Consider the following 17,827-nt stretch of genomic DNA (forward strand, 5'->3'; position numbering starts at 1 on the left):
AATATTCTTTCTCAATGAACTTTTTGTCTTTGTACGGTAGGTGCTTTTGTTTAATTCGTAATAACGTTACATTGGAAAAATCGACTATTTTTGCTTTGAAATAGTACTTCTCTCTATAAATCGGGTTAATTATTCGAAATCTGGCACGGGCAGATGTAGATACGCATAAATTATGATATTTGACTATTCAGCCAGAATTAGATCGCTGATTAAAATGTACGTAGTTGGTATATGTATATCTATCTGATGTTCTAACGAATCGTTTGATTCAAACGATTCGTTGAATATAGATTCTCGAAAAATTAGAAAAGATAATATATGCTCGCAAATGCATGCAAACACACACATACATACTTGTTTATTCGTTCTGTTGATACTGCATAATTTTATATCGTATCTTGGTATTCGGTTAATATTAATTATTTTTCATTATTACTTTACTATTACTTTATTTTATATTTATTATCTCGCGTTACTACGTACTGTATAGAAATATATTTTTTTAAATTACGATAAGTTAAAATTTATCTTTTAAAATCATGTTTCCAAGAGGTCACGTTTGACAATAGTATCGTTGGATTTGAAGGAAAAACATTGCATCGATCAAACGAAGGTAAAGACGATAGACGACAGTCATTTTCGTCATGAACGAATCTCATCGACATTCGCGTCGGGTTTCGCGAAGTGGAAACGGGTTTAACTGCACCGGCGAGCAGAAAAAAAAGGGAAAATATAATGGTGATGGATCGACGAAGCTCTCGCGATAGTAGGAACGACGATTTTCGCTTGCTTCTCTCTTTCTCTCTCTTTCTCTCTCTTCTTTTTTCCCATTTTTTCCATTCCTTTTTTCCTTTTTTCTTTTTTATTTCTTTTTTCTTGTTTTTGTTCGTCGGTCGTCGTTAGCTTTTCACATCGCGCTTTACCTCTACGGCTATTACAACGACAGTGGTTTTAAGTGCTCCGTAACTCGGTACGATATAAAATCGCACGAGTTCGCCCTCCGAGTGCGCTTATTCCCAGGTAAGGTTGCAAAATAATTTATTAAAAAATATAACGACGACTACCGCCATAAATGTATTACGCGCTCTCCGACGAGTCGGTGTATTTCGAAATAAAAGTAGAGTAAAAAGGTTTTGGGAGTATCCGTAATTTCTTATTTTAAAGTGCGGCAAATATACATACATCAAAGTAAAGGAAGAAGGAAATAAAAAAGGAAAAGGGAAAAAAGAAAAGAAAAAGAAAAAATTGGAAAACCTCGGAAGAAATCTCGTGTGTCAAGATATTTCAACTGGAGCATAAATCTTCGAGAATTTCAATCCACTAGCGTGACTTCCTTTTTTTTCGTTTAACCAACGTAAAAAAAAAACATAGTGAAGAATTTAATCGTTAGTGGTTAACACATTTTACGCGAGGTGTTTTAAATCTTGCATCTTTTTCTTGTCAAGTACACTTTTTGACGATTTCGAGAAGCACGTTTTACACCATTAAAAATCGCACTGACTTAGAACGTGTCATTGGAATTCAATGAAATTTTCTTATTTCCATTCATTAAAAGATAATCTCTAAATATGACAGAGAGACGTAATTTCGTTTATTACGTGCTTAAAAAAATTATTTGTTACTGTACCTAACACGTATAATATATTTTTTATTCATAACGCAATAGCGTTATCGTTATTGCGTTATTATAGTATCGTTCGAAACGGGTTCTTTTTTAAAACAGGATTACAAAAGAATTTAATTAAATATAGAAGCGATTATAGTTAAAGAAAAAACAAGACAACGGATAAAAGAAACGCATTCAGATATAGTTGAATTAGAAATCTTGACTTCCAGAAAACGTATGGATTAAGTAAAAACAACATTTTCTGTCCACAATTACTTGCGGTATAATTTATTAAGAATGAAGGTAGAAAAAAAGGAGTACAAAAGATCGCAGAAAATAATATTCTCGGAAACTTTCTCTCTCAATGAGAATAGGAGAAAGTAGCTGACAAAAGCTCAACACGCTTTCTCTTTCTTTTTCTGAAGGGTCATAAGGGTAATAAAGGTACACGTTTGACTTTAGAGACTCAAGAGCATAACAACGACGACTACAACGACGACGACGACGACGACGACGACGATGACGACGACGACGACGACGATGACGACGACGACGAAAACTATGCATGTACCACGAAGTAAACAATTATTCGTAAAATATTTCAAAGCGAGTTGCGTAAACTCGCTCGCATAAAACTTGAAGAAGCACGTTTAGCCGATGAAGAAGATCAAAGAGAAATATTCCAACAGTTACATTACCAACCTATCTACTTACCTACTTTGATTTGACGCAATCGACTCGAACGAAAGGAAGCGCAACACGCTATCACCCCTGATATCACATCGAGATACGTAGGTTGCTTTCCTCTCCTCCTTTTTGTCTTTTATTTTTCCTCCCATTCGTTCGATGTTTGCCTTCTACCGTGACGGATGGTGGTTAATGGACCGATTCATTTCAGAAACGATCAGTGTGGCAACGACGAGAAGGAAAAGGGGTTTGTTCGTTCGAACGGAAAGATTCCGAGAATTTCTCTTCTTTCTCTTAGTCGTGTTCCTCTTCCATCTGAAGCTATCATCCATGCTTTTTCTCATCTCTCTCTCTCTCTCTCTCTCTTTTCTCTGCCTTTCCCTTACCTCACCGCTTTCTATCTTCGTCGTCCTATTTTATTAAGTGCTAAGAGACGACGCTTAATTAGTTATCGATCCGGCAATAAAATCAGCACGCCGGAATTAAACGGCACTTCGTCTCTCTCTCTCTCTCTCTCTCTCTTTTTCTCCTTCTCTCTCTTTCTCTCTTTTCCTCTCTCTCTCTCTCTCTCTCTCTCTCTCTCTCTCTCTCTCTCTCTCTCTTTCTTGTACGCGCGATGAAGAAAAGATAATTACAACTTTAGCAGCCTTGTTTCTCTCAGTAATAAGCACGCGCGTCTATAAATTCCTTCATGGCTGGCGAACTTTTCGAGACTAGGCACCTGCCGTTTTCGGAGTCTTAATTAAAATAGTTCCTGTATGGCCGCGTTATAAAAAAAAAAGAAAACGAAAAGATGAAAAAGGGAAACGTTTCAAGATCTTTCGGTTATTTCTATTTTTAATTGATCCATCTTTCATTTCTAAATTAATACGAATATGAAAATTAATCACTATGAGAGAATCCCATTTAAATATTCGTATATTCACACTTCTAATTTAGATTTAAAAAAAGATATAATAAACGCAGATTTAAAAAAGTAATATAATAAACGCTAGGTAACGGAACCAAAATTTGAATCATTCAAGCAAAAATATCGATTTCAGTTACCGATAAATAAACGAAGCATCCATTCAATCCTACGAGTGATTTTCACTCAAAAATAGCCTAGTGGTTCGTGTAGAAGCTTTTTTCGTGATAACAGCTTGGCCCAGAACCGTTCCTTTTGTTTCGTAGAAACAAGTACAACCGGCATGCTATATACCATTACACACCACATAAAATAAATTTGTCCGGTTCTTTGTTCTCTTATACGGTTATACGGACTGTTATCATTAAACGTATCGCGAGCAAAGCTTTTCGCATCTTGAAAGAATAACGAAAGTATCTCTCTCTCTCTCTCTCTCTCTCTCTTTCTCTTTCTCTACCCCACTCCTCCTCTCTTCGTTGTTTTACATTGTAGCACGCTCTTTGTATCGACAAAGTGGGCAGGTCAAGATCCTTAGGGACTTCTAGAGCATAATAAACATTCTCCTATCCGGCGTGCCCATCTTTTATTGTACTCCAGGTCCTCCTTCTCCTTCTCCTCCTTCCTTTCGTTGGAAAGGAAAATAAGGTTGGAATACAAAAGAAGATAGAAAACGAAATGGTCACGAAGAGAGGTCGAATAAGTACGAATAGTCACTTGAAGGGGGGAGTGGGTGGGGGACGGAGTGGGGGAAAAGCGTAAAGGGGTAGCTGAAAAGAATAGAAGCATAAAAAGAAACGAAGGATTATTGGCCAATTGGGATCTGATGTTTCTCGTGCATGAAGTACGAAAGTAAATGAGTAAGGATGAAAGAAAAAAGATTTTCGCGTGCGCGAAATATCCTCCGACTAATATCCGTTTTAATATTTCTAATAATATTTCTTATAACGATATCAACGAAATAAAAAGATATATATGACGAAAGGAAGAATTTGCTATTTCTATTTTTATCTCAACGAGCTTAAAAGTTGGACGTAATCGTGAGACAACGCAGGGCTTGTAACACTGAGTGCAAGTATGAAAATTTATTGCTACCATATAGGAGTTCACAAAACGCCGTATATAAAATGATCTTAGAAGAAGGGAGAAGTTATTTCTTCGAGGGATTCGGAGACGAGATAGTTCCCCAAAGATCGGATAAGAGAATAGAAATCAAGATAGGCGGATCTGCTGCAGGTGGGGGAGAAAGAGAAAGAAAGAGAGAGCCGAGACGAGAAAGTTCGCGTTGCTGGAACAAGTTAAAGGAACTCGAGGAAGAAGAAGAAGAAGAAGAAGAAGAAGAAGAAGAAGAAGAAAAAGAGGAAGAAACAGAAGAGGAAGAAAAGGAAGAAGAGAGGGCGGAGGAAGAGAAGAAAGAAGCGGAGTCGACTAGTTCCTCGTAGATAAATCGAATCTCGGAAGGGGGAACTTTTCGATAGCGATGGCTCGAGATTTATGAAAGAAAAGGAGGTAAGGTAAACGAATGATAAGTAGGTCGGCGACGAACAAAAAGTGGAAAAGAGAGTGGTGGTGAGTGGGAAGACGAGAGGAAGATGGCGTAAGACGGGGGAGAATTGGGTTGGAGAGATGGAGGAAGGGGATGGTAATACGTAAAAGGCGCGAGAATGGAATGATAGAGGGAAAAGAGAGGAAGAGGAGTTCCTAGAGGAGAAACGAACGAGGTGGCATTCGGCATGCGCTGAAGCGACTTGACGAAGTACATACTTCGACTGGCTCGACGACGACGTTCCGCTTTAAAGATAACGAAGCGAGTTCTTCGCGTAGTAAAGGTAAGTAACCGATGTGGCGCTCGTCGAGTGTTTACAGAAACTGTCTCTGAGTAGAGAGCGACAGGTGGCTCCATACTACGTTTATCTATTCTCCATCTCTCTCTTTCTCTCTCTTTCTCTTTATCTTTATTCTCTCTCTTTCGCTACCCCTTTTCAAGTCGACCGAGGTTCGCTCGGGGGTGTGATTTAAAGTGTAAACTTAAATATTCCAGTTAGTATCTTCGTGCAAATAGATTCGATATTAATGGAGCTTCAGTAGCGTGAGTTTCTAAGGGAACTTTACTAAATAGAGAGAGAGAGAGAGAGAGAGAAAGAAGATGAAGAAGAAAGGTTAGAGGACGGATATTAGTGCGCTTACACGAACTTACCTAGCCGAGGTAATTACCGTCATGAGAAACTCTACCACGGAGAAATTAGGACCAAACCATCTTCGTTCTACGTTGCAGAAGTACGCCTCAACGGATGCGTATCCTCGAATATAACGATGCCTCTTATATGGTTGTGCTTTCTCTCTCTCTCTCTCTCTCTCTCGGTACGGTTTTGTCTGTCTACAGTAAAATCTTTTCAATGGTCTATTTGCAAATTTTCTTTAACGCGCGTACATAGATAATGCTCGCTAAGGATAATAAACATGTAGGTTAATGAATAATTAATCGGATGTAACGGTTTATCTTTCGATGTTGTATCGATGTTATTATATCTTTGTTTCTTCTCTCTTAAATAGGAAACAAGAGTAAAGTATTTTTTAAGAGGAACATTGGAAAGAGATTAAGGGAAAAAGATTCAAAAATACCGGTCTTATGTTAGAGAAAAATAATTGAAGCTTTATTCTTTACATACCATAGCAGGCGAGATACAAGTCTCGGCGTCGCGACGACGTCATCGAAGTGGAAGCGAATTCTTCGGCTTCGTGACGTCGTCGTGCACACCGACGGATATACAAACGAATATCGGGGATAGATTTTTGGTAAAGTTGTAGCGTCCACGGGGAATCGACGTTGACGGTAAGTGATTTTTTTGGGTTTTGAATAGAATGGGTCTTTTTTTTTATCGTACAACAACAACAACAACGACATAACGGAGTTTTGTCCTCGTGATTATGACGATGATGATAGTCGCTTGACCAATAAATCAGATGGTAGTTATTGTTGTTCGGTCACGCCAAGAGAGCCGCCAATTTATGGAGATTCGTTATGGTCGTAGCGTCACCTGGTTGCAACCTTAAAGCTTCCCTATAAGCAGCGGCCGCCTGCTTGTATTTCCCATTCAGGTGAAGGATCGCACCAAGATTCGTATGGCTTCGTGCCTCGTGCGGCCTCAAATTCGCTGCGTGCCTATACCAGATCTCAGCTTCGTCACGACGATCCGCTTGACGAAGAGCCGATGCAGCTGCAACCGAGAGCTCATAGTCCGATCTCGAAAGTTCAGCGGCTCTTAACTGTTCTTCCGCAGCTTCTGCTAATCTTCCTTGTGACGTCAGGAATATCCCTGTGACATATGAGTACGTTTATTAAACGATTATATCGAGATTTCATTGAATAATACAAAATTAATGTGCTCCAAAAATGATCCTTAATGTTAATGTCTTTATTTTATAACAAAATATTCATATTGTTAAGAAGAATAATGCGAACATGTACACCTATGTACGAGTATTTCTTAAGTTTTAAAAAGTTAATCATTCGTAGGATTTAATTCGATGAATATGTATGCTAATATTTCAAACCGTCGAGATCGTTTTTACGATCTATTAGAAACGTAGACTCTTATAATGTGATACAAACTTTTATAAATTTTTGGAATATATCGTTGGAAAATTACTCAAAAAATTAAGATTTGAAGTTTCTTACGTATCTTATTTTGTTATCATTTCTTCAAAATATGATTTTGTAAAATTTGTTTCAGTTTTGAATACCTTATAGAGATATCGACTATCTATTGATTCTTTTCAAAGAAACGAAGTTATTTATTTCCGAACAAAATTTATCACCCAAAATAGTAACGTGCCTCTTGTAAATCAGCGTCGTGGGTATCGCTCATTCTCGCCCGAATAAACTTTCCCATGAATGTGCTAGCGATAAGAAAAACAATGGCGCGAGCGCGAACGCGAACGCGAACGCGAACGCGAACGCGAACGCGAGCGTCGATAGAGGAAAGCGATGAAAAATAACGACGAGCTTCGGGCATGGCACTTGGGGCTCCGTTTTATTGTTTCGCCGTATAGGGAAAACATTTGTTCGAAGGATATACGGTGGCACGTATTTTCTTTGAAATTTTCGCGTCGTCGTTATTTTCCACGATGATATGATGTGAGTTTCTCGCACGATGTTAAAAAAAAAAAAAAATAAAAAAAAGAAAGAAGAAGAAGAAAAAAAAAGTAAATCATAAAAGAACAGAGAGTGGTAGAGAGAAAAAGAGAGAGAGAGAGAGAAGCATAGAATTTTTGTGATACATAATGTTATAACATTTATTACAATTAATGATAAACAGGCGAAAGAGACAAATATTTAATTGGAAATTTTCATATGAATTTGAATTCGATGTTTATTATTATACGAGTGTCCTCGCTTTGTTAAAGCAAAATATCAAAGTTGTAAGAGGACGAAGAAAGGAGATAGAAAAGCTAAATTTTTTCCCTAACATTTAAAATACTATAGCTTGTCTATGTAATAATATATGTGGTAATAATATATGTAGTATAATAGAAAAATTATGATAATAAATTCTCCAATATCTTTCATTTAAAAAAAGTTATGAAAGATATTAGATAAATATATCGCTTGATTATGCTAGATTGCATCAAACAGTGAACGTGTTAATAATGTTGGGACGTTCGAAGAAAGAGATAGAAAAACTTGTAATGTTTGTAACGTAAAACGTAGTAATATATATTTATTCAATGAATTAGCGTGAAGAAACGTGTGAAAGGAAAACGAATTTTGTTCAGGAAATTTTTATTCGTCGAACTTGAATTCGATGTTGGATGATATGAATTTTGTACATTTCGTTAATATATAAAACGTCAAAGAAGAGAGACAGAGAGCGAGAAAGAAAAAGAGAGAGAGAGAGAAAGAGAGAAAGCATGTAATGTTTGTGGTATAAAACGTAGAAATATGTAATATTTATTCGATGAATAAGCGAGGAAACGTGTGAAAGGAAACAAATTCAGACGGGAATTTCTATATATATCGAAGTTATCTTTTCTTATTCGTTGCGATTTGTTATCATTTCTCTCTCCCTCTTCCTCTCTCTTTCTCTTCCTCTCTTTCTTTATTCTTTCTTTCTTTTTTTTTGATGCTTTAACAACCCCTTCGCAAATATTATGACAGTATTTATGGCAAATCTGTCCCCTTTGGCTTCCTCGCAAAATGATTCTCCTCGATTCTCGGATATCCACTTTGTCCCGACATCTTGTCCCTACCGAGGAAATTCTCGACTACCTCTTTGTACGCGATTCTCTAGGATGCTCAAGAATCAATTATTCTGTTGTTACAATGGATGAGGAATTTTCACTTTAAGGAAGAGGACATTCAATTTCGAGGATAAGAGCGAAGAGATAGAAAGAGAAAGAAAAAGAAAGAGAGAGAAAGAGAGAGAGAGAGAGAGAGACAAGAGATGGATGAGGATTTCATTATCCTAATAACGAAGAAGAACCTATATCTACAACGTGGCGAATGCCTATTGGATGTTTCAGAATCAAAAATAAAACAGAAAAAAGAAAAAGAGAAAAAAGGAAAGAAAAGAAGAGAAAATCGATGATTTAAGAAGATTGTTATCATCAAGAGCTGGTTAAGATAATTGATAAAAGGAGTTTCTCATCGATAAATTCGAGGAAGCTCTAATTAAAACAGTATTCTGTTGCACCTACCGTAATGATGGTGTACGCTCGGATCGTCCGGCGCTAACCTACGGGCTCTCAGGAACCATCTCTCGGCTTCCAGGATGCGACTCGACTGTAAAAGAAAGAACGCTTCAGCGCTCACTGTTCGATCATCCAATGCGAGAGGAGAAAACGTTTACTTGATTACTTTCTCGAGCATCTATTTGATCGAATAAATGAGTTCGAAAAGATAAGTCGGAAATGGAAGAGGAAGTTGTTAGTATGAAAAAAAAGTAAAAAAAAAAGAAAGAAAGAAGAAAAAGAAAAAGAAAGGTGAGAGAATCTTAACGTATTGACAATCTACTCGCTGAGACTTTCCTATTTGCATTTGTTACGTAAACGTGATTATCACAGATATATCCGTATGTCAGTGATTAGGACGAAAGTGGTCTTAATGAAAAATTCATCAAATTTATCATTCATCTTCCATCGAAAATTTCTATGTCGATACGTATCGTATTAAAAAAAAAGGAAAAACGATAAAAAGATAATGCATCCAAACGAATCATCTATACTACCGAATTAAATCAATAACCGACGGTTCACGTGAATATATTTATAAACAAATATATAACATTATCTTAGTTATTTCTGATATTTATTACTGACAACAACGACAAAGAAATATCAAATTTAATTCGTACATCTTGAGAGAGATTAATTCATTGTTCTTTTCTTTTTTTTTCTTTTTTTTTCCCTCTGTTTTTTCTTTACTTTTCTTTTCTTCTTTTTCTTCTTCCTTTTCTTTTCTTTTTTTCTTGCACAGAAGCAACTCGAACGGTTCGTAGATAATCTCTCTTTCTCCTTGCGTTTCCTTGGTGTAAGTCAATTCTACCATAAAAATCACTTTGTCCGACCATGTAGACTTCCTGTTGTGAGAATCGAGGCAAGTGATGTGGGTCAACGTTCGTGTACGAACAAGATTTTGTTGGTCAATTGACGCATTCGTCCGGTCGAAATAGCTCTAACTACTTACGTGTCGAGTCCAAGGTTTGTCAAGTGATGTAGGTCGATACGTGATCGGACTAAGGAACGTCGACGAGCAAACGCGCCGAGCTTATCAATTCTCGAAGAAGGAAGGATTCGACGATCTTCCACTCTTTTCATAACGTATTCTCCCTATGAACTAACTTTCTTGTTCGATGAGTCGTGAAAAATACTACGATTGTTGGGTAAAGAGGAGAGGGGGTGGTTCGGTCGACATTTTCTGCGTTTTGTAACGCGACATTTAAACGTTTCGTACGAAACGATAGACATGGAACATACTTTCTCAAAGTCGTTTCAAACTTCATAGGAAAGGACATTAATTTTTTTTTCTTTTTTCTTTTTCCTTCTTTTTTGTTTTGTTTTTTCTTATTTCTCCTCTATCCCTCTTCTCTCTCTTCTCTCTCTTTTCAAAGTACCTACCGACAAAGTCGAAAGTTCAACGGATGACGTAAGTCAGATCGTAATCCGACTTGGAAACTCGACTCGCGGCGATCCGACAAGGTGGAAACGATTTAAAACTAGTAACGACTTACGTTTCGAGCCAGAAGTTTTCCGTAAGTGATGTGGGCCGGCACATGGTCAGGCTGGCTGGCCAAACTCGCTTGGAACCATCTCTCAGCCTCGGCATACTGTTGCAGCCTCGACAACGTCTCTCCCAGTAGATTGTAAACGCTCTGCAAGTGACAAGCCAATCTTTCTTTACGTGCTCCAAGTAATTACGTTTCAACAACGCTCGAACCAGGAGGGGGAGGAGGTTTACCAAATTACAAGCACGTTTATGAAAAGTAAATTACAATGTAAGAATTCTTTAGAATATTCTTACTTGCTCGTAAATGTAACGATAATAATCATATATATAAATATTCTTTTTTCTTTTTCTTTTTCTTTAACTGGACGAAAAATGACGGATTTCTTTGAAATCGAAAGACCACCGTAGTAGTTTTTAAAGTCCACCTTGCGCGCAGAAAACTTACGGACTAATATTTCAATGCGTGCGATAAATCCGTGGAGGAAAGAGGTAATTGGTTTGAAAAGGATAGCAAGATAGCGAGCGAGAGAGAGAGAGAGAAAGAGAGAGAGAGAGAGAGGAGGAGAAGAGAGAGGGCGGTAGGTGGAAATCGGGTTAAGAAGTTTTCTGATTTTCAGGGCCGACGGCTGCCGCTAATGGCCAACGAAACTCGAAGATCCGGCGCTCACGTACACGAAGAGATCGAAAGGAGTTTTCGTAAGTAGAGTATGGGGTAGCGTTACGGAGCAACCAACACCGAAAGCTCCCTTTGTTATTGGACCGAAAGAGAACACAAAAAGGGAGACCGGTAGAACGCGTATCTTGCCGTCTTGAACTTGTAGGCTAAAAACTTTTATGATTTTGTTCACGCTGGACGTGCGAGGGAAGTGAAAAAAAAGGGGAAAAGAAAAAGAAAAGAAAAAGACAGGGAAAGAAAAAGAAAAGGAAAAGAAAAAAGAACGAATAGAGAAAAAAAGAATGAAAAGGTGAAAAAGGAGAAATAAAAGGAGAGGAGAGACGTTGGCGAACCTTCGCGAACGTAGAAGACAAATGGCAAGTCGAAGGTAAAGAAAAGGAAGAAATGAGAGAGATCGAATATCGAACTCGCTCTTGCCCGACTCGATTGTTCCATGATTCGATAGATCTTCTTTTCTTCTCTCTCTCTCTCTCTCTCTCTCTCTGTCTTTCTCTTTCTTTCTTTTTCTTTCTTTCTCTCTTACATTTCGTGTCGGCTGATTATGTAGGTCAACGTGAAATAATCTGTATCGATCACGCGTAAGTAATGGGGAGCACATCATGAAAAGTTCGATTTACCTTTGCTTCCGCTTATGCACGAAAATCTCTATCCTTTTATCTCTCTCTCTCTCTCTCTCTCTCTCTCTCTCTCTCTCTTTTACACTCCATTTCGTTCTTTGTTTAAACATTTTTATGAAATATTTTAAAATTGGAATTCACATTCTTCGCGTTGAGATAGACGTGTCTAATTAGTTTTGATTTATTTTCAGAAAGAAAAAGAGAAAAGGAGAGAGAGAGAGAGAAAGAGAGAGAGAATAAAAGGTATATGGTTAAAAAAGAATAGAAGCTTTCGAGTGGAAATGTTAACGAAAGGTATATGTATAAAACAAAGAGAGAAAAAGAAAAGATTTGAGAGAGAGAGAGAGAGAGAGAGAGAGAGAGAGAGAGAGAGAGAGAGCGAGAGAAAGAGAGAAAGAGAGTAAAATTGTTCACTTCCGATATTTTTTGGAATATCACAGAGTATAATGCCGAGAGAAAAGATAAAACGAAGAATTGGAGAAATGCAAAAAAAGAAAGCATGGTTACATCGTCAAATAATCCACTTTACGAAACTTTAGTATAGCCAGAGAAAAAAGAAAGAAGAGAATGAGAAGAAATGTAATCGTAGGCATTGTTCCCGGTGATTATTCACTTGGACTAGTTTTCAAATGTGTTACACGCGGTCGCGTTTAGGCTTACAAGCCACTCACTGCACCAGATGGTGCACCGTCATTATCGCTTTCCCGAGTTATCGATTTCTATTTGTTACTATCGTTTTGTTACTCTCCTGCTATTCATTCTCTCTTACTCCGTTGAAAATGCTTGTTCTTTCTCTCTCTCTCTCTCTCTCTCTCTCTCTCTCTCTCTTTCTTTTATTTCATCGAAGATTGCTACGTCGGTTGCCGCCAATACCCAGCATTACTTTTTCTCTTTCTCTTTCTTTCTTTTCTTTAAATCTTTCCGACTTTAAATCCGCGAGGAGGGTCGAAAAGGAATCCTTTTGGACGATCGAACTTCTTTGCTTCCGTCGTCTTAGTTGAAACTTTTCCTTCCCGACGAAAGGACGATGGAAAAGATGAAGTTAAGTGAAGAAAAGGGACAGAAATTTTCCTATGAATATTCATATTCGTCGATAATGCAAGCTCGAAATCGATTTGTTGATCGAAAGTAAACGCGGCGAAGTTTAAGTTTATCTCCTTGCTAAGGGAGAATGGCAATGGTAGATAGATAGTAGATATAGTAGATAAATATGCATTTTCTATCGATTTTTCAAACTTTCGCAATTTTCCATACGGATTATCGATGTGATGAAAGAGAACCCGCGATTTCGTTATTCTTTCTTTCTTTCATTTATTTTCTTTGTCCCAATTGACCGTCATCGTAATTGCTATCGCACTATCACGATAAAAGCAAGTATAACGAAAAGAACGAAATAACGTTAATTCGACGAGAAGTTGATTTCGCTAATGGTTCCGCGATTCGGTCATATTCATAATTCCAAAAGAAAAAATCGGATTTACCAACCGTCATTTCCGTTTCTCTGGAGCTTCATTATCTACAACATTGATATTTTTTTTTTGACCGTCCTATATTTGTGTATAACGACGGATAAAAGCGGTTACATCATATATCACGTGTCTGACACGCAGTTAATTATGCTAATGGTTTACCATCGATCGCAGCTCACCTATTGTACTCTGGATAGAGCGAGTGAAGCAACCAGAGATAGATAGATAGATAGATAGATAGATAGATAGATAGATAGATAGATAGATAGATAGTTAGATAGTTAGATATATAGATAGAGAGACAGAGAGAGAAGATAATGTTGATATGTGCGCATGTGCATATACGCAGAGCCATTTGAAAAATCTATTGATATTTTTTTTAAACATCGAGCTCTTTCCATCTTTTTCTCTCTCTTTCTCGTTGTCACATCGTTTATTGTTAGAGCATGCTCACGATTTTCTTTTTTCCTTTAAAGATCTTCTTTCGACATCGACGTTAAAACATCGATCTCCACATTTTCCGTATTGTTTATTACAGACTTCTTTCAAACTTCTCTTACGTCGTCATTGTCCTCGTTGTACGTTGTACCAGGATAATCACCGATAACGACGACGACAACGACGATGAGGACAATGTCGAAACGCTCCCGGGAAGAAAGCTCATCTCGTTTTCCTTTCTTCTTTTTTTCTCTTTTGTAAAAGATTATAGACGGAAAATAATTGTAACACGGCTTCGTTTCTCATATCGACATAGTTCGAAGGAACGAGCATATTTCATTCGTGTAACCTTAGGATATCCTTTATAACAATTTTCTTCGTCGGATAAATTTTCGAAAAAGAAGAGAAAATAAACAAAAGAAAAGAAGAAGGAAAGAAAATGGAGGACAGGAATTTATTCATTTTTATAAAGAAATATTTCATGATATTCATAAAAGATGATGAGTTGTATCTACTTAATTAAATAGAACGAAGAAGAGAGCGATAGTTGTAATATGAAAGAAAAACAAAAAATAAACGTTATATAAAAAGAAAAGCGTAGTCGGGCGCGCGCGTGCTCGCGAGTGTCTCGTGACATCGTTTCATGACGATCGATGAAAGGCGTGGACGATAAAGCGTGCGACAGAAAGAGAATCGATCGTAGCGAGCCAACAAAAAACGAGAATAATGCTTACCAACCGATGTGTGCTCAGGTCTACGCGTTTTTCCGCATTATCGGTCTGTTTCATTTTATGGAATGTGCACACAACGATGTATAGGATAAAAAGGATATCCTGGTTCATTGGTGAATGTAACACACGTGACAGTCTTTCTCTCTCTCTCTCTCTCTCTCTCTCTCTCTCTCTCTCTCTCTCTATGTGTATCTATCTTTTTTCTTCTATAGAAATGTACTTTTCATTTGGAAAAAGGGACACTGATAACACGGAATATCCTTCGTAATAATACTTGCCAACAAGCAAATGGGGAAAAAGGGGAGTGAAAAGGATAAAAAAAAAAAAGAAAATAAAAGGAAAAAAGTAAAAAGAAAAAAGAAAGATAAAGATACACGCATACACGGAGAAATTTTCTTTCTTTCTTTTTTTTCTTCCTTTTTAAACGAGTTATCGTTTCCCGCTATTCTCGACGATATTAACGATCGCGAATTAGCGACGGAGGACTTTTCAGTGTAATTACGAGCGCCACCGACTAAACGAATGAATCAACGAACATATAATTAGTTCGTCTTCTCATGGGAGTTATCAACGACAACGACAACGAGACACGAAAGCCAGGCCAACAACGACGACTGCTCGATCGTTCGTTACTCACGTGTCATTAGTCGTATTAACTCGCGAACGTTCCAACGTTATGAATTTTGCGCGGAGCAAGACGACGGGTTCGCTCTAATTTGGTAATAATAGATAATTAATGCACACGCTCACGCAGCAATCACTTTGCATCGTCATTTATTTTCCTGATATTTCAATTGTTATTATTACATATACATATTACATATACATATTGTATATGTATGCAATATATATATATATATATTCTTCATTATTTGTATATTAATCGAAGAATAGAATTGAATAATAAATTTTTATATTTTATCTTTATATTTTTTATTTTGTATATTTTTATATTTTATATATAGAAAAGAAATATTTTCTAAAGAGAAAATTATCTTCTAAGATCGGGAGAATATGATAAAAAAAAAAAAAAATGGAAGAAAGAAATGTAAACATTAGAAAGATAGAAGTATAAGATTGTGTGATATATTCAAATTGATTTAAAAAGTAAATATGAATGATGTAGATTATATTTATTATTATTATAATAAATATGAATGATTATATATATATATATATATATATATATATATGTGTGATAAAATATATATACATATATATTAATATGTGGATAATATAGATACATTAATAGTAAATATGAATATGAATACGATAAAAAATTATTTATTGAATATAATTACTATCGCTAATAATTAAACGTTACTTGTCTCATTTTTATAAAGAATGCAAAACCTACTATCAACTTTTCTCTAACATTTGCGACATTTTTTTAAAAACTCGAGTTTACAGTACAAAAATGAATCGATCATTTTGCCGGGCGTTCTGTTTTATTTTGTAAATATGGTTAATGAAGTGTATATGAGTGCATATTCTGTGAGAACTGAAACGATTAGTATTATAAATTACGTAGCACCAGTGGAACAATATGAAGCATAGTTATATAATTGAGTCGTCTATTTCTTAACTTTGTTATGAAAATTATTCGTTTATAAAATTTATTTTTTTCGGAATCGCCAGAATTCTAAATGAATATTTTATCAGTATTTTTTTCTTTCTTTTTTTTTAATGTTTGACAACAATTATGCCGTTTTAGTCGATATAAGAATTAGAAGTCATATAGCAATCATTTTATTTAAATTAATAAAAATTTGCTGAACGTAATAGATTTTGATTCTATAATTGAAAGATTTTTTGATCCTATAATTGAGAGCTTTTGGAACTGTTTGTAGCGTCAATAAAATATAAAAAGAGTCTGATTTTAAACTATATAAATAAATCTAATACGTCTTGTAGTTATTTTATCTGAAGATGTTGTTGTCAAGATATTAAAGTCATTATTATGGTTATATATTTTTTAAATATTAACTCTATACTCTAACCCTTTATGTTGTTGAGAATATTAATACGAATCTAACGAGCACATGTTCCATACTTTTTCTTCGATATTTCATTTATGATTTATGACGTCTTGAAGTTTAACAAGGTCTGTGACTACAAGAGATTACTATGGGAAAAAAAAAGAAAAATAGAACATAACGGGTTTTGAAAAAGTATTAGTCATATTGCGATAACAGCATAGTTTTGTTGCAGTGAAATGGTAGATGAATACAACGGGTTTTGGTACTGTTCTGAACATGGACATAACGTGATTTCGAACTGTACTCAACTTTCATTGGTATTTTCATCCATGATAACAAATGTGTTTTTCCTATTTTTCACATTCGAAAAATGTATAGTATTGGTTCGGTCTAACAGATGGCGTAAAAAAATCACAATTTTGATTTTTACTAGACATAACGGCTTTTGGAAATGGCTCTGACTCATATACAATGCATATATCGTACCTACTATTACTCTGCGTGCTCATTCGTACGAAAAGTACGAGTTAGCTACTCTCGTAAATATGTATCTTCGTACATGGATGTGGGATAAACAATTAGAGTCGACGAAATGGGGAGCCTTGTAATTAGACAGCTGCTTGGTAACGCTTGTAAAGCGACCGCAAAGACGCGTTTGATGTACGTAGGTACGTACGTACGTACGCAGGTACATGGGAACAACTAAGAATGGCATAATTCGTCATGACATCAAGAGACAATTGCTTTCTTGATTTAATGTGGTAAAAATAATGATAGTAATATCTCATATAATAATTATTTATTCCTTTATTAGATATTTATCATGGTCAACATCAGATATTATCATATTCGATTATTGTTATTTTAGATATTATTAATTATCCATAATTTATAATATTATATCTTATTGATAATTATCTTTTTCTTTGTTCTTTTTAATACTAATCAAGTTTCCTTCGTGCATATCTTGCCTGGATATTAATTATAAATTTATTACGTAGTACGATATGGTACATGAAATAATATTTTTGAGAATGTCGGACATACCTATTTCTTCCATAAGGAACACGACCAAACGTATACTGACACGAATGAGCATGAGCGCGATAGGCAAGGAGACTAATCGCTGAGAATAATCCGATTAACGCGGCACCCTGCGTTTTGCGTATTCGCTTAAGCATAGTTAGTGTGGAAGGGTCAACCGCGATGACGGCAGATATATTCATCTTTGATTCTCAGCCGTTTAAACCGTTATATAAGCCACCTTACGCGTTACTAAAATCTGACTAGGCATTATGTCGTTCTTTTCTCATGTACAACTCGTTAAAAAATTATTACGGTTCTCATATCGCATTTAAGAATAAAAATAAAAAAAGTAATTTTATTATAAAATCAAACTACGAAACGTCACTCTCAATTCCTATATACGATAAACGGTTTTATTCGATTGCTCGTTGGTTCGTATGACAGATTTAACAGAAAAAATAAATCTAAT

The 17,827-nt window shown here is 36.0% G+C and overlaps 1 protein-coding gene across 2 annotated transcripts in view; it reads right to left on the minus strand.

The window, feature by feature from the left end:
* Positions 1-5,816: 5,816 nt before the first annotated feature.
* Positions 5,817-17,827, minus strand: part of LOC127064720 (protein O-mannosyl-transferase TMTC2-like) — a 223,307-nt gene continuing 211,296 nt past the window's right edge. The window contains exons 8-10 of one of the 2 annotated variants that reach the window (XM_050996214.1): positions 10,427-10,567; positions 8,895-8,979; positions 5,817-6,514 (exon numbers count right to left, since the gene is read on the minus strand). In XM_050996214.1, the coding sequence (XP_050852171.1) occupies positions 6,183-6,514; positions 8,895-8,979; positions 10,427-10,567 (558 nt within the window). In that variant the 3' untranslated portion in view covers positions 5,817-6,182. The remainder of the gene's footprint in view (positions 6,515-8,894; positions 8,980-10,426; positions 10,568-17,827) is intronic. The other variant, XM_050996223.1, reaches the window with a different exon arrangement.

The sequence above is a fragment of the Vespula vulgaris genome, chromosome 1 (genome assembly GCF_905475345.1).
Source record: "Vespula vulgaris chromosome 1, iyVesVulg1.1, whole genome shotgun sequence".
Taxonomy (NCBI): Eukaryota; Metazoa; Arthropoda; class Insecta; order Hymenoptera; family Vespidae; genus Vespula; species Vespula vulgaris.